Source organism: Paramisgurnus dabryanus, chromosome 22 (assembly GCF_030506205.2).
Source record: "Paramisgurnus dabryanus chromosome 22, PD_genome_1.1, whole genome shotgun sequence".
In the NCBI taxonomy this organism is placed as follows: Eukaryota; Metazoa; Chordata; class Actinopteri; order Cypriniformes; family Cobitidae; genus Paramisgurnus; species Paramisgurnus dabryanus.
In genome coordinates this window covers 3,857,694-3,880,787 of record NC_133358.1, presented here as the reverse complement: position 1 = coordinate 3,880,787, position 23,094 = coordinate 3,857,694, and the positions used below count along the sequence as shown (strand labels likewise).

The window sequence follows — 23,094 nt, the reverse complement described above, 5'->3', positions numbered from 1 at the left end:
CATTTTCAACTTGTATGCAAATTTAATGTTAATCAGTGGGTGGCGTTTACTTGCTCAAAAAAGGGGATTGGCTAAAGCTGCGTTGCCAACTCAGCGACTGTGTTGCTAAAATAGCGACTTTATTGCTACATCTAGCGACTTTTAGACAAACTTAGCGAATGTTTGGATGAATCTTAGCTTCACATCTGTACAGATAGGCTACTGTGTCGCTTGTACTGGCCCACGAGTGCCGGGTGGCGCTGTCCCGGTGGGTGAAATGTGCGTCTGGTGTCTCTGTGCATGGAGCTGGGCAGTGTAGGAGCTGACGCGTGGATGAGATTCGCGTACATTGTTTACATTTCAAAGGAGGAACAAACAATAAAAAGTGGCTGGTCCGCTGTTATATATGTGCGTATTTTCACACATCTGATCCGGTGAGGCGTCAGCCATTCTCATCAAATGCATACACATAGCACAGTGTGATTATCGTGCAATACATAATTATGCCAAAATCCGTGAAGGACTGGAGTATCATATGCTCGCAAAATTGGCGTATATATAGCACTATAATCACACTGCGTGTTATTTGTATGCATTTCATGAAAATGGACATACAGTGACCAGTCACTTACTTTTGCAGCGGGCACACTGGCAGAGCAGACCTTCAGCCTTTGTGGCATATTTGTAAGTGGTCCTCATTTGTAACGCTGATTTGTGAGTAGGGCTGTGACCGTACGGGATTTTATTTTACCGTGGTGAAGAAGCAACAGAATCACGCGGTTAGACTGTTAGCACAACAACCCACCCCATATTATTAAAACAACAAATTATATTAGCAATAACAATGTGAAATAATATGTATTTCTATATGTTAACTTTTGTTTTTTATATCTTTTGAAAATACTATGATTTATAGACCTTTTATGTCATCGTTTATAACCCATTTTATACAATACATTTCATAGAATAACAACCTGAAAACCTGCAGAGTTTAAGATTGTTTCTGATGAGTTGTGCAAAACCTGATTCCTATTTCTTTAGACATTCATTTTCGGTAAACTCTCCGTGAATAGAAACACACTTCTCCAAACATGTTGAAACTCTTAATAATTTATTGTACAAAAAATGGGTTACAAACAATGACAAAAACTGTTCCATAATTGATATTAAACTCAAAAGATATCGAAAATAAATATTATTTAATGTTATTATTGTTAGTATGTTTAATTAGATTTTCTCAAAGTGGATACAAAACGAAATCGACAATTGCATCATTACGTAAATAACTGCACAAAACTTATGAATACTCCAATCATTGCTTTCAGAAATTCGCTTACAGTAGCTCCAGATACAAGCACAGCATTCAACCAAATAACGAGTTGTGCTGTCAGTATACGCGCTCCTGCCTTCATAGTTGTCATGTTTGCCCATTATAGTTTTAAATTATTATTATGCTATCATTATCATCACCAGTAAGTGCCTGCTTCTCCTTGAATGAGAAAGCTTAATATGCGCGTGGCTCGGACTCCTTGCACATGAACTTTCATGGGCATGGCTCTGACATTTCCTTGCAAATATGTTGTTATTCGCGCAGGGGTTTAAAACCAGGGAGGGAGTTGGTAGTTCAAGAGATCAGAGCACTTGGACATGACGCGCTTTATAAGGTTGCGGCCGTGACATCACCGCAGCTGGCATCTTATTACAGCAGTGATGCAGTATTACTGTGATATCGTCACAGCCCTTATGTGCGTAGCTCGTCTTCCACGCTTCAGCTATGGTCAGAAGAACTGTATGTTGTGTCCAGTGCAGTGTACACAGAAGACTCCGAGAGACTCACATTTCACAGAGGACGCAAGTTCTGATACTTGTACAGACAACACATAGGCTAAATAAACAGATAATGTTCATTTAAAAGTAAGTGACTGGTCGGTGTATCAGCTCGTTAAACTGACGCCTCACCGGACCAGATGTGTGAAAATACGCACATATATAACAGCGGACCAGCCACTTTTTATTGTTTGTTCCTCCTTTGAAATGTAAACAATGTACGCGAATCCCATCCACGCGTCAGCTCGTACACTGCCCAGCTCCATGCACAGAGACACCAGATGCACATTTCACCGGGACAGCGCCACCCGGCACTCGTGGGCCAGTGCAAGCGACACAGTAGCCTATCTGTACAGATGTGAAGCTAAGATTCATCCAGACATTCACTAATTTTGTCTAAATGGGGGCCTAAAAGTCGCTAGATGTAGCAATAAAGTCGCTATTTTAGCAACAGTTGGCAACGCTGCTTCAGCCAATCCCCTTTTTTTAAGCAAGTAAACGCCACCCATTGATTAACAATGAATTTGCATACAAGTTGAAAATGAAAATGAAAATGAAAACGAAAAAGAAAAAGAAAATGAAAACAAATAATTTAAACAGAACATAAAATTAAAACTGAACTTTACATTTTAATTTTGTCCCTATTATTGCTTGGGCATGAATAAAAAGCCTTTTAAAAAAAATGTATTTACAGATTCCTTTTCAAGCTTGCCTTTTTATTTTACAGTTTTTTTCGATTGCTAAACGCCAGTGGGCACAACTGGAGCTACATGTGCAAAACTCTAACTACAGTCTGCACTACCAAAAGTCACCTGAGCACAACTCTTAACATATGGCTCAAAACAGCTCCGTGCAGCCAAACACTAAACACAACCCTCACTGAGATAACACACACTGTCACTCACAACACACTGAGAGGAAAAACACTAACATCAAACACCAATACACAAAATACTAACTTTATATCTTTACAGTTTTAACAATTTCAGTGATGTCACACCAAGTAATGTTTTCTTTAAAGAATGATTTATTTATTGATTTATCACAATATTTTTTTTAGAACATCATAATTTTTTAGGGTAAATGAAAATTAGCAGTTTGCTTCAGTTGTCTGTAGTAATTTACGGAATTACAGTAATGAGAAAAAAGGTAGAAACTTAAAGTACATGAAAGGTAATATTATATATAAATGAAATATATATATGAAATTGGAATTTATATTTATATGAAATTGCAATCAGCAGTGTTTGAAAGGCACAAGGCTGAAATCAATTGTGTTTTGAATGTGTGATTCACAGTTTTGACAGCAGTGTGTTAGCATTTGAACAAAGTGCTGTAAATCCACAGTGTTGTGCAGGTTGTGGTTAAAGTCATGGAATAAGTGTGTAAAGTTTTGAAAACTGTGTTCAAGCAATGAAAAACGAACTAGAGTTTGGTCCACATGAACTGCTGCTGTGCAGACTGTAGTTAGAGTTTTGCACATGTGACTCCAGTTGTGCCCACTGGCGTTTAGCAATCGAAAAAAACTGTAATATTGACAGTCTTGACTCAAGATTATATTGAAAATGAAATGTCAAATCATCAATTTAATTTTATTTTTTAATTTGGCCGGAATGATGCTTCATCACGTTAAAAATGAAAATGAAATAATTTAATATAATGTTTTAATTTTTATTTTAGCATTTAATTTTCAAATTTGGGACATATTTAGCGATTTTATTTTTTATTTTATAATTTAATTAATTATTTTACAATTTAATTAATTAATTTAAAAAAGACCAAAAAAACATTCCATAATATTGTAACCAAAATGAAAGCCTTATAAGTGACTAATTTAAAATTTGATTCTCCACAAGCAGCAACTCTGCACGCTACACAAATTGTGTTTCTCTTGAAGCAAGCCTCCAATGAGTTTGACATAGACGTTTTCTATCCATCATTTTGAAGGACAGGTTCATCAAAAAATCTGTCATAATCAATTATTACCGCTACGGTTGTGCTGACAGATGATACTATAAACGTATCGCCACCTGATTGTTATCGCTGATAACAATAGCTATCATGATGATAGTTTGCCTGTTTGCCAATGAATGTTTAATGCCAATTCCATTTATCTTATTATTCCCATGTTTAACTATTTAACTCATCAATTAAGAGAAAACACTTCCCTGACAATGACAAGTTTTTCCGGCAATCCCTATTTCTGCTATTATCCACCATATTTTATTAGTAATAAAACATTTATAAGCTTTTGTTTTCATTTGCATATTCATTTTTATGTGTGAAGAAAAATGATGAACCTCTGTCACTTTTAACACCATATGAAGTTAACTCTTTTCCCGCCATTGAGTTATCTTGTCAATCCGCAATACCGCTATTATCCACCAGGTGCGCTTCCGCAACTATAAAACCCGGAAGCATCGCCCTAGGGCAAACAGCTGTATGTCCATTTTTAAGTTTTGAGGATCGGTTTTGCTCAAAATTTAAACTACCCATAATTGAGAGGTGATTAAAAGAGAACTGATGAAGGTAGGATGAAACTGTTTTTCTTTTTTTTTAAAGAAGAACAAAATTACCAGATACTAACATTGTCTTCTATGATATGCAACACAACTAACTTTGTTAAAGGGCCCATGTCACAGGACTTTTTTAAGATGTCAAATACATCTTTGGTGTACCCCGGGGCACATGTGTGAAGTTTTAGCTCAAAATACCATATAAATAATTTATTATAGCATGTTAAAATTGCCACTTCCTAGGTGTGTGCAAAAATGTGCCGTTTTGGGTGTGTCCTCTAAAATTCGCATGTGCAGATCAAGTGCAAACACTGATCACAATGATGGTGGTTTGTTGAAATTGAAACTCAATTGTTCTGTGAATTATTTTCTCTCTGCACTAAATGGCAGTGCTGTGGTTGGATTAAGGGGTTGGATTATTATAATAAGAGCTCCTTATGACATCATAAGGAGAGCCAAATTTCAACAACCTATTTTTTCATGTGCTTGTAGAGAATGGTTTACCAAAACTAAGTTACTGGGTTGATCTTTTTCAAATTTTCTAGGTTGATAGCATCACTAGGGACCCAATCATAGCACTTAATCATGGAAAAGTCAGATTTTCATGTCATGGCCCCTTTAATATCTAAAAAAAGTGTTGGTTAGTGTTTCATTTCTTTAAAATGTGTCAGCATAGATAACTGTATGTAAATATGATATTTTAGTTATGTTTTATTGTAGTAATTTTAGTATGATTTAATTGGACTGGTGGGAATGGTTGAGTGAATGAATGAATTGTGTGTAATTAATAAAATTTTATTGTATATTCTGTATTGTACTTAACCTGCTCGGGGACTGCACATGGAAACTAGAATGATCTTTTAGTGCTGTTTTAATGTAGTAATTTTAGTATGATTTAATTGGACTGGTGATTATAATTGGGAATGGTGGAGTGAGTGAGTGAATGAATGAATTGTGTTTTTTGAGTAATTAATTACATTTTATTGTATATTCTGAATTGTAATTCACCTGCTTGGGGACTGCAGATGGAAACTAGCTTAAGCTAAATCTGGTGTACGGCACTTTAATTAATGTTTTTGCACATTGTCCCTGTTGAAATAAATAAATAAATACAAATACAAATACAAAATAAATATGGAATCAGAAAAATATTAATTTATTTTAGAAAATATGATTTAGATTAAACTATCCAACAGTATATCAAATTAATCAACCTACAAAATGTACGCAAGTGTGACTTTCGAAGTAGTTTGATAAAACCAAGCGGGTTACTAGCCCTGCAAGGAGTGGGTCAGTTTAAGGTCATGGCCCTTCAACCTACCCTGTTTGCAGCCGATTGATGATGAATATACGCAAGATAAACAGAATAATATTAACACAAAACATAACTTATAATACTAAAAACAGTCACAAGACCGTGACTATATATATATATATATATATATATATATATATATATATATATATATATATATATATATATATATATATATATAAGTTTTACTCTTCCACCTTTGTTGAGTGCGTTCCTTAAGAGGAAGTTGCACACCAAATGGTTTATTTATATTTATGCAGATGTTCTGGACAGAGGAAGGATCACATACAGTAGTCTTTCATCCCATCCCCGTTGCATCCCACTTCTGGCTGGCTTTCTTCAAACCGGCTCCCTTTTTAAATGTTAATTCCCTTTTTCCGCTTCTCTGAGTTTCTGTGGCTTGCGCTCTATCAGCGCCACATCCAAGAAGTGATTCCAGCCCCCACCCCCTTTCCGGCTCGCCCTCTCTCTTTTTTTCTATCTCTTTCACACATTTTTTCTATCTCTTTCTAAACAGCCAGTCCTTGTGCTGGAGCCAAATGCGATAACCCCATACGTTGTCATTTCAGACAGGACTTTAATGGATGTTGTCGTGGCACTTCTAGAAACATGATTAGGATGCTGGTGTCTAGAAGTAATTTGCCAAATGTTTATAATTAGAGATGCAGGATAACTGTCAGCTTGAGATATACTTTTGTGGTTTGTTCATATGATGAAATCTAATATTTCCCATGCGTTTCCTCAGGATCAGCTCTCCAGACAGCGGCCTACACTCAACCTCGGCTCCTGGTAGTACAGACCCCACTGCTGAGGAGCCCAACCGAAAGTTTTGGGATGAACTGGGTCAAATCGGCCTTCCTGATGGCATTAATGTTGAATCTTTATTTGACCCCACTGGTGAGTTCCTAAGACTTTGCCACTGTGGTTATGTTTATTGTCTTGTCAGTTTCTGATGGTATTTATGTTTCTGTTGCGACTGCAGGCCAGTGCTGCGCTCATCTGCGCTGTGCAGCTTGGTCAGAAGGTGTGTGCCGTGGGGAGGGACATTCGCTGCTGTATGTGGATAAAGCAATCGACTCAGGGAGCACAGAGGTAAGTGCATAAGAGGAGGTGTGTATTAATGAATTTTACAGTCTTCCTGGTATATCTGTTTGTTCCCTTTGGTCCTATTCCACATGTTTCCAAGAAAAGATACTTCCAAGCTGAAAAATCAGCTCTGACCCCCTAAACTTGACTCCTCCATTGGTGGGGTTAAATCGGCTTATATGTACTAAATATTTTGCTGTGAATTTAATGTTGTGATATAATGTTCTCTGAGGGCAGTTTCTACAAGGAAATTACAGATGCGCTCATTGTTGATTAAGTATTTAGAGTTAATCATGAATGGGGTTATTATTGGCAGTGGAAGAGACTGGAGAGGTTGTGTCGGTCCCCTGGTCTTAAAATATTTTTTTAATTAGGGGCAGAGCAAGTCAGAGCTGCCACAATCGTCTCTCCTGTGAAACTCCACTAATTAACGCAATGCAATGTGACAGACGCAGGGGTGTGCCGAACCCGGGCTGGGAAAGCACATTACGAGTAATTAATTTCTATATCAGCCTGTTTACTTCACCTGCGAAATGATTATTGAGAAAAAAAACAGACAGCATCTATCCAAATTTGCTGTTCCTATGTTGTTGAGTACAGTTAGTATCTGTCAAATCCAAATAATTTCTGGAAGTGTTTTCAGTGTAATGGAGGTTTGATTATGGTCCATGTTGTCTATGATTATGGGTAATTTTACAGCATACATAACTTTTTTTCTGAGGATCTCTGCCTTTACCTTCTTTATTTGTTTGAAACACTTGGTGCAGCTTTTTTGTCACAGCATTGATATTGGGTGAGTGTGGACAACTGAACGTGAAATATGATCTTTTACATGACAAGTTGATTGAGTTGAGATTCTACAAATTGCACATTTAACGATATGGAAAGGGTACATACCCCAAAGTAAACGATGACTTGAGTTATCCTCTTCAGCGTAAATCTCTTTTTTTGGACTACAACTAACAGACGGATTGTAGGCAACAGTTTACTTCCTGGGTTTGGTGATGTAGACAAGATCGACATTATTATAATTCCTCCCGCTTCGGACTCAGCCTGTAAGTTAACTCCTGTTAGCATTGCATTGTGACCGAATCTTTCAAATATGGTAAGGAGTGTCACATTTCCAGCACAGATTATCCTGTAATGTGTTAAGTTTACAGATCAAATCATACGGATCCCAGTGTGCTCACAAGCAAATCAGGGCCGCCCGATCATATGAAACATGTTTGATATTTAGGATTTTTAATCGGGATGTTTACATCAATACTTTCACAATAGCCAATGAGAAAGAAAGGTGAATGACCGACCTTTTGAATTAGCAACCGCGAAACAAGCTGCTGTTTCAGGGTTTCCGCGGGGTTGTAAAAAGTAGTAAAAGGTAGTAAATTAAATTATGCCAAATTAAGGCCAGTAAAAAGTAGTAAAAAGTAGTAAGCGTCATCTGACGAGGTAGTAAATTTTCGATTGCCTTTTGTAATGTTATGATGCCTGGAAATTAGTTCAAATCACCTGCATATCTGGGCAAATAATCAAAGATCTTTCGTCTCTGGGATGTGATCAAAGCCTGGAGTGCAGCCAAATCACGTTCCTCTCTCCGCTGTAAGCGTTCTGTAATCACTACGGAACGGATCCACTCCGGGTTTTCTGACTGTATCACGTTAAGCTGAGGTAAAACTTTTTCAGCTAGCATGGTCAAACTTATAATGCAGGAAGGCTCCGATGTTTTGAAGATCGATAAAGGTGTAAAAGACGATTGACTTGGCTTAGCGAAATAATGAAGATTGGCAAGCCTTTCAGTTCGTGGGATAAGAAAACCAAACAGGTAATTGCGTGTCTTTGCACAGTATGACTAACGTAAGGGGTCCTGTATTTTGGGGGTAAATGATTTCTCACGTTACTGATAATCCGCGGCACGCTTTTACATGCTATGCTGATATAGCCAGTGGCTGGTACAACGGGTTTGTTTAACTCATGGGTAAACTTCATGTGGATCCACAAGAACCAAGAGGCAGACGACATCCAAATCCCGTAAGAGCGATTGACGAGGAATCATAAGAGGAGACTGCTTCCGAAATGCTCTCGCGGGACTTTGATGTCATCCACCTGTCGGTTCTTGCAGTTGCATTTGCGTGTGGTCACAAAAACGTAACATTTGTACATATATTTAAGCACAGCAGTTTAAAAACAGGTGATTTTAAGCCATTCAAACACAAACAACAGTGCGTCCGCAGTTTCTGTGTCAGAAGAGCATGCAAGCCGCGCATTCGATTCTCATTGAGCATGTGTTGTACGTATTTTTGCCGCTTTATTGGCCTTAAATAACACATATGCCTCAAAAATCCCGTCTTTGCAAATATCCTCATATAAACACGACCATTTAGGTCTTAGGAGAAAGTAAACAGCAGAAACATTGCGCATAAACTAGCAGATCAGCGCTGCCTCTATTGTAACATAATATTTTGTTGAGAAATGTACAGTCATTCAATTAACAACTGTCACTTTGGTTACAGACATCCTGTGCGAATTCTACACGAGTTTGACTCGAGTTACTCGTTCAGGGTTTATATTCATACATAACGTTACTGTATTAGAGCTGTGACTGTAAACTGTTGTGTGAACAGAACAGACCCTGGATTATTTGTTTATGTTTACTGAATAATATGATATTAAAAAGTTGTATTTGTTCACATTAGTAAATGCATTATATAACAAACAAACAATGAAAAATATAGAGTATATAAGCATTCATGAATTCTTGTTTATGTCATTACAGTAATTGACGGTGGTTCATGGTGCATTCACTAATGTTAACAGTTTCAACTTTGATTAAAAAATTATTAGTAAATGCTAAAATAAATACATTTACAATTAATAAATAATTAATAAAACAATCATTAAAGGTGGTGATATTCATGTTTTCTTTTTATATAGTGAGTTATTTAGCTGTTTCGCCTTAATCTGAAATGCCCTGCAAACTACAGCTACCTATATGCCACATGAGACTTCAATGTGGAATTTATGGCAAAAAAAATCTCCCCTTAAAATGCTATTGGTCTCGCCTACATAAAGTGTTAGGTAAAGGAATATGACTTGGCCTGAAAAATATTTCAGTCAGAAGAATTTTTTCACTTTAATTCTTTTTTTGTATGTTATATATGTCAAAATCTATAAATAAATCTGTAAATAATAGAAAGGTCGCTGATTAACACTTGCAATTCAGTGTCGTGATGGTTTTAAAAAATATTCTGAAGGTAGTAAAAAAGGTAGTAAAAAGTAGTAAATTTAACTTAAGGATTTCTGTATAAACCCTGTGTTTGATCCGAAAGACACCGGAGAGAAACTGCTTGTGGAAGTGTGGAAACAACACGGCTATGTGAATAATGCGTTTGTGAAAACCTCAAAAACGAGCTGAGGAGAAATCGCCTTTGTTTTAATCACAATAGTTGTGTGTAGAAAGCTGCTAGTGTAATAGTCTGATTCTGTCAAGATTCTCCTTATGTCTGTGCTGTAGCCAGATTTCATAATTGGCCAGGATTAAAAAAAAATCCTGTAGTGTGAGCCCACTCTAAAAAAGAAATGGTTATTTTAAGAACCTGTGACTGAAAGAACTCTTAAGCATCTTTATTTGTACATTTGGGCATCGCCATGAAACAAATTGCAGACTGAAGATCAAACTTAATTTCTATGTATAAACAACATGACATACCACAAATGAAGTTGCAGCTTCATCTCCTTCCTTGCTCTGAGACACAAATCATCTGACTCCATCCAAAGTACAACACTTATATAGTGTTTTATTGCATCTTTCATCACTGGCCTGCTCCATTTGGAATTCAGCCATTGTGCCTCTTTGCACATAGGATTTTAAAAAGGAAATGCTGTACTTCAAAATGGTGTCCTTGGATTCTTGGCAGCAATAACATATCAGCTGTAGATTTTTCAGCCCTTGAAGGAGATGTCTGAGAAGAGGGGTTTATTCAGTTTAATGCTTTATTGGGAAGCAGACATGGGAGATAGTGATGAGGTGGTGAGAGTGGACGGTTTGGGGTAAGAACTCTATATGGCTGGCCTTCAAAGCGCTTTGGAAAAAACACTGTGGGTAGAGACTGCTGTCAGCCCCAGAGGACTCGCCGCCTGGGGGATAATTGCTTAAAGCTCAGTGTTAAAAGGTATTTGCAAAGTGTTGCATTCGGGCCTAAGGCCAAGGGTTTTTCAAGCATAAGAGACTGCTGACTAGAAACATTTTTTAGTGATGCACCGATGTATCGGCCGCCGATATTTATCAGCCGATTTTTTTTTATATGAATTTGAAACCATCGGCATATCGGCAATAGCACGAGAAAGGCCGATACCGATTGTTTATTAATTAACTGCATAAAAAAACCATTATATGTAAAAAATTTGTTAATGTTCTTAATAAAATAAATGCTGAATAGCAAAAACCACCTTTGAAGGTTGTCATGCTGTCTTGTTATATTTGTTTTGGCGTAATTTGTGCCTCTCTTATTATGTTGGTCAGTTGAATGTTTATTAGATCCAATCCATGTTCAGTAAAAATAATTTGGTGCAGAAATAAACTAGCTAATAGACCAACTGTATAGTATTGTATACAAGTGTTTAATATCGGTATCGGTATCGGCCAGAAGTTGTCTGTTTAAATCGGTATTGGCCCCCAAAAAATCCTATCGGTGCATCCCTAACATTTTTAGTGTAATGCTCTTTTTTAGACCCTGGTGTCCTCTATTATTCAAAGTGTATGTGCTTTTATGTCTGTGATTAAAATGTCTGGCCAGTCGTCATTCCTGGCATTATTTTAATGGCATTTGCCTTGACCCTGAATGCTGAAAAATACAAGCTTAAAAGAAAAGAAAACAATGTAATGAGCAGTAGACCTTGTGTGTGAAACATAACGTTAAATGACCTTGCTATTAGGGGCTTGATTTTTCAGACTACGCAATAGCAGGCAAAAGGTGCAAATGATTTTCACTCTAAGGGCCCTATTTTAACGATCTGAAACGCAAAGTGTATGCGCGTTGTGCACGCTATACATTATGGTCAAGCATGCGCCCTTAAAATAGCATAATGAACAACGCGCAACGCGCCACTGACTTTAAACTTTTTTTTTCTGGTCAGTGGCGCAATTGTTTTTTGAAACTGCAAAATAGCATCAGGGATGGTTTGCGCCGGAACACGCCTCTTTTTTTGCGCTGAAACGCCCAGGGAGCGCAAGTTCATTCCCTAGTTTGTCGACGTGCGTCTGTGGAGGGAAAAACCCGCTGTGCGCCGTTGCAAAATACGAATGATACATGCGTCACTGACAAAGTCAATTGCGCTGGGTGCAAGATATGGCCCAACATCTTTTAAGTGTCCTGGATTATCACACATTTTAAATAATTTAAACCTATACATTTGTAAATTTTTGTAATGTGTGAATACATTTTAAATTCTAACCTAAATATTTATATTTTCTTAATAAAAAACATGATTTTGTGTATCTGTTTTGGTAGTGTTGTGCATACTGTAGACGCCTTGGAGCCTCTATGAAGTGTTGTGAGGAAAGCTGTAGGTGCTCGTATCATTACCCATGCGCGGCTGCTGCCGGAACCTTCCAGGACATGCAAAGATACACTGTCCTGTGCCCAGACCACATCCAACAAGCCCTTGTACGATGTGAGTTTATTTTTACACACATTCTCTAGATGTTTGTACAGTATACTTTGGTATATAACTTTTAAAGACCCACTTCTGTTAATTTGAGATCCGGTGTTTAGATTCAGATACACCCTGTTTTACCCATAATTTCTCTCTGTCTCTTCAGCGAATGAAGCGGTGCGCTGTCTGGTTTGCAACAGCCCTGGAGACCTGCTGGACCAGCTCTTCTGCTGCACATGTGGTCAGCATTATCATGGGGTGTGTCTGGACATCGCAGTAACGCCGCTCAAGAGAGCAGGCTGGCAGTGCCCCGAATGTAAAGTTTGCCTTGCGTGCAAGTGAGTATACAGCATCCCTGGTCATTAATAACTAATTAGTATTAATCTATGTAATTAAGCAAAAATGTCCCATGGATAAAACAACACTTTCAGCTACTAGTTAGAGTGCAGCACTTATTGGATTTTTTTGCTTTCTGCAGGTGTTTTTATCTAAAGTAACTTAACATGTGTTCAAGGTATTTATTGTATTAGTATGTGTGTTCCTGGGATGGAACACTTGTCATACTATATATCGTTACAAGGATCAAAAGGTTCAGATTTGATATCTGAGTGCTGTTTTATAAATAAATGCTCTAGGACAGTCTTTCCCAATCCTGGTCCCCTAGTACCCCCTCCAGAATGTTTTAGATGTCTCCTTATTTGCCACACCTGATTTAACTCATCAGTTCATTAGGAAGACATGTTAACCATTCTGGAATGGGCTGATGAGTTGAATGAGGTGTTTTAAATAAGAAGACATCTAAACATTTTGGGAGGGGGTTCTCGAGGACCAGGATTGGGAAGCACTGCTCTAGAAACATAATTCTATATTTTTTATCTAATATTTTAAATTCATAACAGCGCTTTATACTTTTGTTATGAAACTGAGCTTCAGTCATTACTATTGATGAGCTTGCAGTCTCAAGTGTCCATGCCAAGCGTTTACAATAAAACTGTGAAGTGGCAAGTAGCAAGGTTAGATTCAAATGCAGCTTATTCGAGAAATCCATAGTACAGGCACAGGTCAAAATCCAGGCAACATCAATAGCAGAGGAAATATCCAGGCACAGGTCAAGAACACGGGAACAAGGTACAAGAACCAATGGAAAAAAGAAACACTTGGCATGTAGTCAGGACTTAGAACTAGTTCCAAAAAAGAACAACATACGGGGAATCGATATGACGTGTGCATTTCGATTCTGTTTATCGATTCGGGACTCTTTCAGTAATTCTCACATTCATGAACAGCAGTGAGCGTTTTACAGTTGTATCTATCTGCCAGGACCTCGACAAACCTTTCATCATAATGCACATGTGCAGTACATTACACTCGGCACTATGACTGACCGCAGCAAACGTTCAAAAGTTTGTTTAAACTTTGTGAAAAATGACGGTTATATTGCCAAATGCAATACATGTGGCAAGGATATTTCATATAAGGGAGGCAATACCTCTAATTATGAAACATTTGCTTCAACATGGTGGTAATCTGAAGGAATGTTTAAATCTCCCAGCCGCGAGTCCTCCTACAGCACACCAGATACAGCTAATATTAGCAATAGCAGCTCTAAAAGAACTGAATTATACCGCCAGAATGGTTTGAGAAATCATACAGCGGAGTCTAATTTCAAATTGCTCTTGCGCTACTCAGATGTCTCACACACACGCGGCAAGTTTTGCTTGTATGTGTATAGTATGTACATTGAGCAGCGCTGTTCAGTTGTCTTGTTTGGGGACACATTTTATTTTAATATGGATACATTTGTATTTTTTAAATAGGCTATATAAAAATATTTTATTTGAATGAATTTGTCTGTCTTTTATCAGACTTACCAACTCTTAGAATTTCTGTTTTTGCTTATCAGTTATGAACAATAGGTAAAATTTAATTGCTACTGTAGCACAAACTTAAAAAGAATTGGGTGGGACTGAGGGCCACTGCTCCAAATACCTTATTGGACTGCAATGCAAACCCAATTGTTGCAGTGTGCAGCGTATTGTCTCAGCACTGACAATCTGACCTTCCGCTTCTGCAACCTTTAAAGCAATGTTGGTAGCACTCATGAATTTCTTTTTGAAGCCAGCTTTCGCACCTGACGCACAGCACAAGGACTTAACTTATTTGATTGACCCTGGCATGTCCTACTCATTTTCTCATAGCCTAGGCCATCTTTGTGAAGAGCAGCAATTCTAATACTCAAATCCTTAGAGAGTTCTTTGCCTTGAAGTGCCATGTTTATCCAGTAGGCAGTATGAGAGAATTGTACTCAAAGCACCAAAGTTGAACTGCTCTAATACAAGATATGCAAATTTGTATAGACCCTTTTACAGTTGGTAAACATTGTGACGTATTTGTGTGGGCGGGGCTTAGCTGGAGGCAGAAAGAGCCGCAGAGGCTATGTTGACAAGCTTAAACTAGCACGTTTTAGGAGGGATTTATTAAACATGGATGCAGAAGAAGTTTCGGATCTGTCCGAATATGTACAGTCACTGATTCTGCGGGACCGTGACAGGTATTTTTGTAAATTAACTCTTGCGATTTTAACCAGGTTTTAGATATTTCATAGACAACATATGAATTACTTTCAGGTGGATTTGGGTAATTTTGTCTAGGCTTACTGTCTTATGTAATTTATCACTGGGCTAACTATGATTAGCAATGTGGATTATTTTAAGAGACTATTCAAACGATGGCATACACATCTATCGCTGTATTTTTGTTTAACATTTAAGCTAAACAATAGCGCGGTTGGCGACTTTTCACCTATAAAACAGAAACTTGCTGATTTGTACTAGATAAAACCAACACAACAGTACATATGCATAGATTATTTTACCTGATATGAAGTGTGCACTGCAAACACGAGTAGTATTTATTATCGTCTCCGTCTAGTCTGTACACCGTATTGCATTCAACCACAATTGTCTTCTTGATTTCTGTGAAGAAATGTCTGCCGGGATCCGGTAAAACTTAATTTTTGAACCAAAAGTGCTGTTCCTTCTAATCTGGCAGCCAAAAACACAACAAGATGACATTTTAAAGTCAAAAACTCAAACTTTTAGCGCGCCGGCTATGAGTTCCTACTTATTTTTTGCCTCCAGCTAGAGCGGTGACGTCACAGTGACGTGGGCTGTAAAAGGGTCTATACAAACATGAAGATGATGAATAGAACAACTCACTTAGGGTTTACTTACTTTTAAGTTCTTTTCAGAGGACACTAATTCTATACTGCTATACAAGGAGCACATGTACTACTCTACATCCAAATTTCATTTCTATAGACTTTTTGCAACTAGACGTCACAGTTAGATGAGCTACGCGCACAATGTGATGGCAGATAAACTGTGAAATGAGCAAGAAAAGCGTTGGAAGCGTATGGTTGCAAGCCCTCAAACGGACAGACTGGAGTGATGAAATCATCCAGGATTCTAGTAATAATTAGAATAAAAAATAATTAGAGAAAGTTTCTGTAGAAGTCTGTTTCCTTTGTCTTTGTTCTAAAATTATTATGTTTACATACTTATAAATATAATAAAGCTACTAAAATATAAACAGGCCTATGCATATTTATTTGTATGTAAACATAATCATTTTAAAATAGTTTTTGAACAAACACGTAATCTATAAATATAAGGAAGAAATACAACTTTGAAAATGTTTTATTTTAAAATTATGAAATATTTAACCTCTGAACAAACATGCAAAAGGTCTATAGTATTGTCTCTTATAAAAGATACACTAAAATAGTTGCAGAAATGCGAGGAATGTACTCGCTTTCGTGAGATATTGTAGCTGAACTGTTCTTAGCTTGGTCGGCAAAAGTCACTGTCGTGTTACTGGAAATCGCCGGCTCCCCATGTTGGTGTTGTCCACAGCGTGTCAATTGTTAACCTGAAGATAACTAAAATGTCTTACTTTGTGTTTAACTATAATATTAACATTTTTGCAAATTGCATAAACAGCTGAAGAAATATTGGATTATTGAAACTTTATTGTACTTCAGTTTCAACTGATGTTTTGTCAAACTTTAAATGGAGAAGAATAAAGCTGAAGAATGACTGTTTAGCAGTTGCACAGTTGGAATATTTTAGCAATTTAGTGTTATGGTATCTATGCTGTGAAGAAATACATGGCAACCTCTGGAATATTCGTTTTTAGGCTACATTTAAATAAATGCATTTTCATAAAATAAAATAAAAAATTGCAACGGACGTGACATCAGGAAAATATATATCATATATATAAATATATTTTCAATGTAATGTTTTAATTCTTTGAAGTCTGCCCCACATGCCCCAATTTAGTGGTCAGCTAGTGCAGAGTTTGCACAAATTCAAACTGCTGGTGAGATAAAGATGAAAACATCTATTAAGAATGTAATTTTTTTCTGATGTTATTGTTTTTATGCACACATTCAAAATGGGGAATAAGAATAATGATTAAGGAATTGATTAGATTTTAAATTTCATACTCATTATTCATATTCCCCTTTTTAAATTTGTGTAGGGGTGTGTGGGGCAAAAATGAATGCTGGTTAGTTGTAACACGGACTGTTTACATTGTTGCACAGGTTTGAGCGGTATTATGACTGGCCTGATCTAGCCCATGCTTCCCCCCAGTCACTAAAATATATGTTATACCTGTGGCCATTTGTCTGTATGTATTTTTATGCAATGTTACCTTCGAGACAGATTTTAAGGGTGTTTTTTGTAACACAAATAGTGAGGGTAAGAGGTTTGTGCAATGAGCAAGTATATTGTGTACAGGGGTTCAATTGGGATTTGTTATGTGGGGGGCTCTGCTGGGAGGGGTACTTCGAGGGGTAACATGTTTAATACTGTTTATTTAGTTTATTTCTTAAACTATACAATAGTTATATCCATTGTTATCCAGTTAACATAATGTAATTAGATGAGTGGCATACATACTTTAATCCTTTACACGTTTCTAGTCTTCTATTAAGTTTTCTCAACGTGGGCACCATTCTTAGCTCTCTCTCTGAGGTGAGTATGCCCTTAATGAATGGAAACGCATTATTCCCTTCGCGACGTGCACACGCACAAGCGCAGTGGGTACACTGGCAAGAGCAGAGCGAGACCTTCAGCCTATGTGCCGGGACTTAGCCCCGGCCCAATTTAAACCCTGATTGTGTATATATAGTAATTTTGATGCTTTCCATGGTGCACACATCTGCAAATAATAGAGACAGGATTGACTGTTTTAATCAAACTTTTCTGTTCTTTTGGAGTAAAGCTGTATGGTTTGGAAAGTGAGAACATGCATCAGCCTCAGTCTCTGTGTAGTTGGTTGATAAAGACTCAGTGGAGTTGTAAATATAAGACGACGTTCTCATTTAATGTGGATTTGCATTGGCTAAATATAAGAGCCTGAAAATGAATAAATCTCTTTCTCTCAGCTCTATAAATCTCGCTCTCCCCTTTTTGATTTAGCACTCAAGACACATTTGATCTCAGAAAAGCAATGGTGAAAATGTTATTAATATCGTGGATATTGTAATGGGCCATTTGTTTGCTTGGGTTAGCTTAGAATATGAGGTTAGGCTAAGAAGGAAAGGCTATAATAGTTTATCATTTGTAACAGTTAATTTAATTAGCCAAGGTTTGTATTGCCACTTACAAATGAGGGAGAGGTAAATCCCTTCAGATATGTCCCAATGATTCTTTGTCATGCATTTCTGTACTCCACTCTGACTGCCAATAAACAAGAAACTCATTACTGGATCAACACATTTTTATGGTCAGCAAAAAAAAAAACACTGCATTTGATGAATAAAATTAATGGAATTAATTTACCAAAAGTTTATTTTTTCTTTTCCTTAAAGAAGCTAGTGTTACTGCTGATAGCCAAAAGAAACTACCCAGAAATGCCAAACTATAAGTTAAACTAAAGAAACAATTCTGTTGCCATTTATGTCATATTGTTTTTTTAAAGAACCCAAATGAACAGTATCCTTAATATGCTTTACTTGTCTTTTCTCTGGTTTGTAGGAACCCAGGGGATGACAGCAAAATGTTGGTGTGTGATATGTGTGATAAAGGCTTTCATACCTTCTGTATTCAGCCTGTTATGGACGCAATACCCACCAACGGCTGGAGGTGCCAGGTAAGCTTGTCTCTGTGTATAGTCATAAATCTGTATTCTGTTTCATATAAAATAATCTATCTTAAATTAGTCATCCTGATGAATTAAATGAATTGATGTAACCACCTTTTTGGGTTGCGGTTATTAAAACTGCCCACTTAAGAGCCGATTACAGCAAAAGCGTTTTAAACGCTTGGAAATGCAAGGCGTGCTGCATTGCCTTCTTTGGTCACTTTTTAAAAGAGCAATATGGCGCAGCTTTTTGGGTGGTTTCCCAGACAGGGATTAGCAGGGTTTCCCGCAGAAAATGTGTTAGTTAAGGTGGTAGTGTTGGGTGGGCGGGACCGGGGGTGTGGCAATCAAAAGGGGCAGGGGTTACGCATAATGATGAAAATTTAAATATTTTTCTTTAAAACACTCAAATAAAACTTAATTTTGAAGAAACTATGACAGAAAATGAACACGTGCTAGATTATTAATGAATTAATTGTTTTAACAGATACTTCTAACTGGATTAGCTGTGTGATGAAGTTAAACTAAAGGGTTAATAAACACAAACTAAAGCAGATGTTGAAGAACATCTGGCGAACGATGATAGATGGTGCAAAATTTTTTAAAACATATTATTTCCCACTATTAATTACATTATCTTAAAGGAGTGTAACTACTGTAGCATGTAAATAATGTAAATGAATAACGTGAGCAAGAGCACTTAACAATTATATTGAATCAACAGGCACGTGCAACCTAGCTAGCAGGTTGCTCAAACAACAAAATCATCAGCTAATTTACTTAAAGTTTGCAAGAATTATAGACTAATACAATAACAGGCTTAAATAAACCCAAAACATAAGTCCACTTACAGTTCTCACGGACACGTGTTGGCTGTCCTCCAGACATGACTGATCACGTCTTTATCTCATTTCGGCCGTGTGGCTAGGTCTTATTTAAAGTAGGAAATATAAGTAGTTTTAGCAAACATGCCTTACTAAAAACATTTCTTGTGTGCCAATTTTGAGGCAAAACAAAGGGCACCATCAACCATCAGCAATTGTTGCCTGGTACCTGGTAATTATCACGTTGTGGGGACCGATTGTCCACACACAGATAGGAATACCAGTATTTTTGTGACCTTGTGGGGACCTTTTGAGGTCCCCATGAGGAAACAAGCTTATAAATCAAACAAAATTATGTTTTTTTGAAAATGTGAAGTAGGAGAAGGGTTTCTGTGATGGTTGGGGTTAGGTAAGGGAAATAGAATATACAGTTTGTACGGTATAAAATACATTACATCTATGGAATGTCCCCACAAAACATGGAAACCAGAATGCTGTGTGTGTGTGTGTGTGTGTGTGTGTGTGTGTGTGTGTGTGTGTGTGTGTGTGTGTGTGTGTGTGTGAGTATTAATATATATGGTAACACTTTATTTCGATAGTCCACTTTAGACATTTTACTAACTATAAGTAACTTTGCAACTACTTATCAACTACCAATCTTTAGAGAATTAGTAGAATGTCTGCTTAATATCTACTAACACTTTATTGTGATGAAATCTCAACAGACATTCAACTGTCTATAAGTATCTTTGCAGGTGCATGTCAACTTATTCCACTAACCCAAACCTCTTCCCTAACCCCAACCCTTACAGTCTACTAATACACTAATGACAGTTAGTTGACGTATAGTTGCAAATTATTGAAAGTTAGTTGACATGTAGTTGCAAAGTTATTTATAGTTAGTAGAATGTCTAAAGTGGACTATCAAAATAAAGTGTAACCATATATATAAGTGTCAACTTGTTTTGAAAAGTAGTTATGACTTTTTGCATATTACCATACATTTGAAGATGTTGTAGTGAACTTAGGGCTGTGTTTTGCAGAATTGCCGAACATGTGTTCAGTGTGGCGTGAGGCTCAATGGTCAGTGGTCGTCTAATGGTCTAATATGTGAGGGATGTCAGCAACAGCAGGATTCAGTGATGCTCTGCCTTATCTGTGGGAAGAGTCATAATACTGATGACCCTACAGACAAACACAATTGCTGTACTTGCAAGAGGTAAGGAGAGCATGAAATAACAAGATAAATCGTTTGTAAAAAACCCTTACTTTCACAATTGTTAATTGTTGCAAAGCAGCTTTACATGAGTAGATGTAGAGGAGAACATTGAAAATCAATACATAGTATAAGAAGTAGAATATAGCGGCTAAGGATAAAAAACCGTGTAAGCGAGCATATTAATAATGTAACGTATACAGTAAAGTGCTAAGTTAAGCCAAAGTTGGCTGACTCTCCCTGGGACTAAAAAAACCCCTAGGAGAAAACCCAATGGGAAAAAATCCTAGAAGGACAAAAAACCCTAGGGAGAGATTAATATTTATATTTATAATATATAGACACGGTAGGGATAGGAAGCGTGTAAGCGGATTAAACTGGTTCAGCCGGTGGCCGTTGGTCGCGCATCGGTTGGGCGTCACGTTGAAGGACAGCCAGTTGATTAGTGGTGCGATGACCTTCACAGCAACAGGAACTGGGTCTGTTTGTCTCATTGTCCTCAGAGTCGAGGACGAGACAGGGAGACAAAAACAGAATTCTATTAGCGTAGGGGCCGTTCGCATGTAATGCAAGTGTCATACATTATAGTGGTTTAATTCAGCTCGGTTCCAGACAGGCTAACTATTGCGGCAAGAGTAAATTACCCGTATGAGGTATGTGAGTGCTTTGTTCTAGACAAAATAACTACTGCGGGAAAAGTACATTTACTGGACATTCTATGTGAATGCTTTGTTAAAGAAGAATGTCTTAAGTTTAGATTTAAATTGATCGACTGTGTCTGATACTCGAACATTATTTGGTAAATCATTCCAGAGCTTAGGGGCTAAGTAGGAAAAGGATCTACCACCTTTAGACACTTTTGATATTCTAGGGATAATTAAGTAACCCGAATTTTGTGATCGCAGTTTACGTGGTGGATTGTATTCTGATAGTAGTTCTTTTATATACGAGGGCGCTAGGCCATTTAAGGCTTTGTAGGTGATTAGTAATATTTTAAATTGTATGCGATATTTAACTGGTAGCCAGTGTAAAGATGCCAGAATTGGACTAATGTGGTCATACTTTTTAGATCGAGTAAGCACTCTTGCGGCGGCGTTTTGAACCAGCTGTAGCTTGTTTACCTGATTTGCATGGCATCCCCCGAGTAACGAGTTACAATAGTCTAATCTAGAGGTCATAAAAGCATGGATAAGCTTTTCTGCATCTGATGCAGACAGCATATGGCGTATTTTTGAGATATTTCTAAGATGGAAAAATGCTGTGCGGCAGACGTTGGAGATATGACTATCGAAAGATAGATTGCTGTCAAACATTACGCCTAAATTCTTAACCGTGGAAGATGGCACCACTTACTAACTAACCTTGAGACTACTTCTAGTGCACTCATGTATTGCTGCTCTTTTGTTGCTCTAATTGCTTCTTTTGCCAAATAACCTGAATAACAGAATTGTCAACAAGAACAATATCAGAAGTTCCCTTTCCATACGGTTCACTTCGCATTGCGTCAGTTGCTGACGCTATGGGGGAAACTCCTGTTTACTCCGTGATTGAAGCCTATTGGTTAACTTCTGTAAAATTTACAGACCTATGGCGTTCGAGCCCGCGAAAAGGGAGGGACTATGGCTTATAATAGTCCGAAAAAGAGCGCCATGAACTCATTCGCATTCTCCTTCAGCGCGAACCTCTCGCTGCTCCGAATAAGAAGAAGCCTAACTCGCCGTCGACACAAGCCCTGCAGCGGAATCCTGGCCTAGCGTCTTCTCCTGCCGCTTTCTGGCTGAGAACCGAAGATAGCCTTCGCTTAAATATTTTTTATATAAAGCTATAAGCTAAAAGAGCAGGCGCTGTTGTAATAGCGTCCAGCACAGCGGCTCGGGTGAGCCTCTCTGCCCCTATGAATTTCCTCCAAGCGTGTCGCCGGTCTGGGACCTCCCACGCCGAGACCGCTCTCATATGCATGGTTGTTATATCTATGTTACGTGCTCCCCCTGCTGTTCCCCTCTCGCTGAGACGAGCAAACGGCGAGCTGTGAGATTAAGATAGAAGCATAGACATGCGCACACGGGCTGATCCCCCCTGTGTTCTGTCACAACGCAACCGTTCATGCTGTCGTGGAATTTTAGCCGCATCAAATAATACTCACTAAGAGTGAAAGTCAAGGATCACACAGACACACTGTAGACAGAATTTTCTTTGTCTGAATTTAATATATTCTGCAGAATAGGCTCTCACCCCCGTGGTGCTAGAAGTTTAAAAACCTAAGAGCCCCGTTTACAAGGTTGAGCACATATTTCTAGTAAGATACTGAAAAACACAGTCAACCCATCTCCACCCATGATCCAAAGATTTCATCATAGTTCCAGCGTCACTTAGAAAATAAACCTTCAATTTATCAATGACTAAGAAACCTATCAGTTGAAGCACATCTAGTCAAATAGAAGAAATTATTTTGTTCTCAGTGAAACTCTACCGTTTACTGAGTTTTTCCACTTGTTCATCATTTGTTACTTATGTCATTCACTAGCC

The 23,094-nt window shown here is 37.7% G+C and overlaps 1 protein-coding gene across 15 annotated transcripts in view; it reads left to right on the top strand.

The window, feature by feature from the left end:
• kmt2ca (lysine (K)-specific methyltransferase 2Ca) overlaps positions 1-23,094 on the top strand; it is a 297,061-nt gene that overhangs the window by 70,849 nt on the left and 203,118 nt on the right. For all 15 annotated transcript variants that reach the window (XM_065294625.2, XM_065294622.2, XM_065294623.2 and 12 more), the window contains 6 exons: positions 6,383-6,534; positions 6,620-6,729; positions 12,231-12,393; positions 12,542-12,713; positions 18,423-18,537; positions 20,396-20,571. In XM_065294625.2, the coding sequence (XP_065150697.2) occupies positions 6,383-6,534; positions 6,620-6,729; positions 12,231-12,393; positions 12,542-12,713; positions 18,423-18,537; positions 20,396-20,571 (888 nt within the window). The remainder of the gene's footprint in view (positions 1-6,382; positions 6,535-6,619; positions 6,730-12,230; positions 12,394-12,541; positions 12,714-18,422; positions 18,538-20,395; positions 20,572-23,094) is intronic.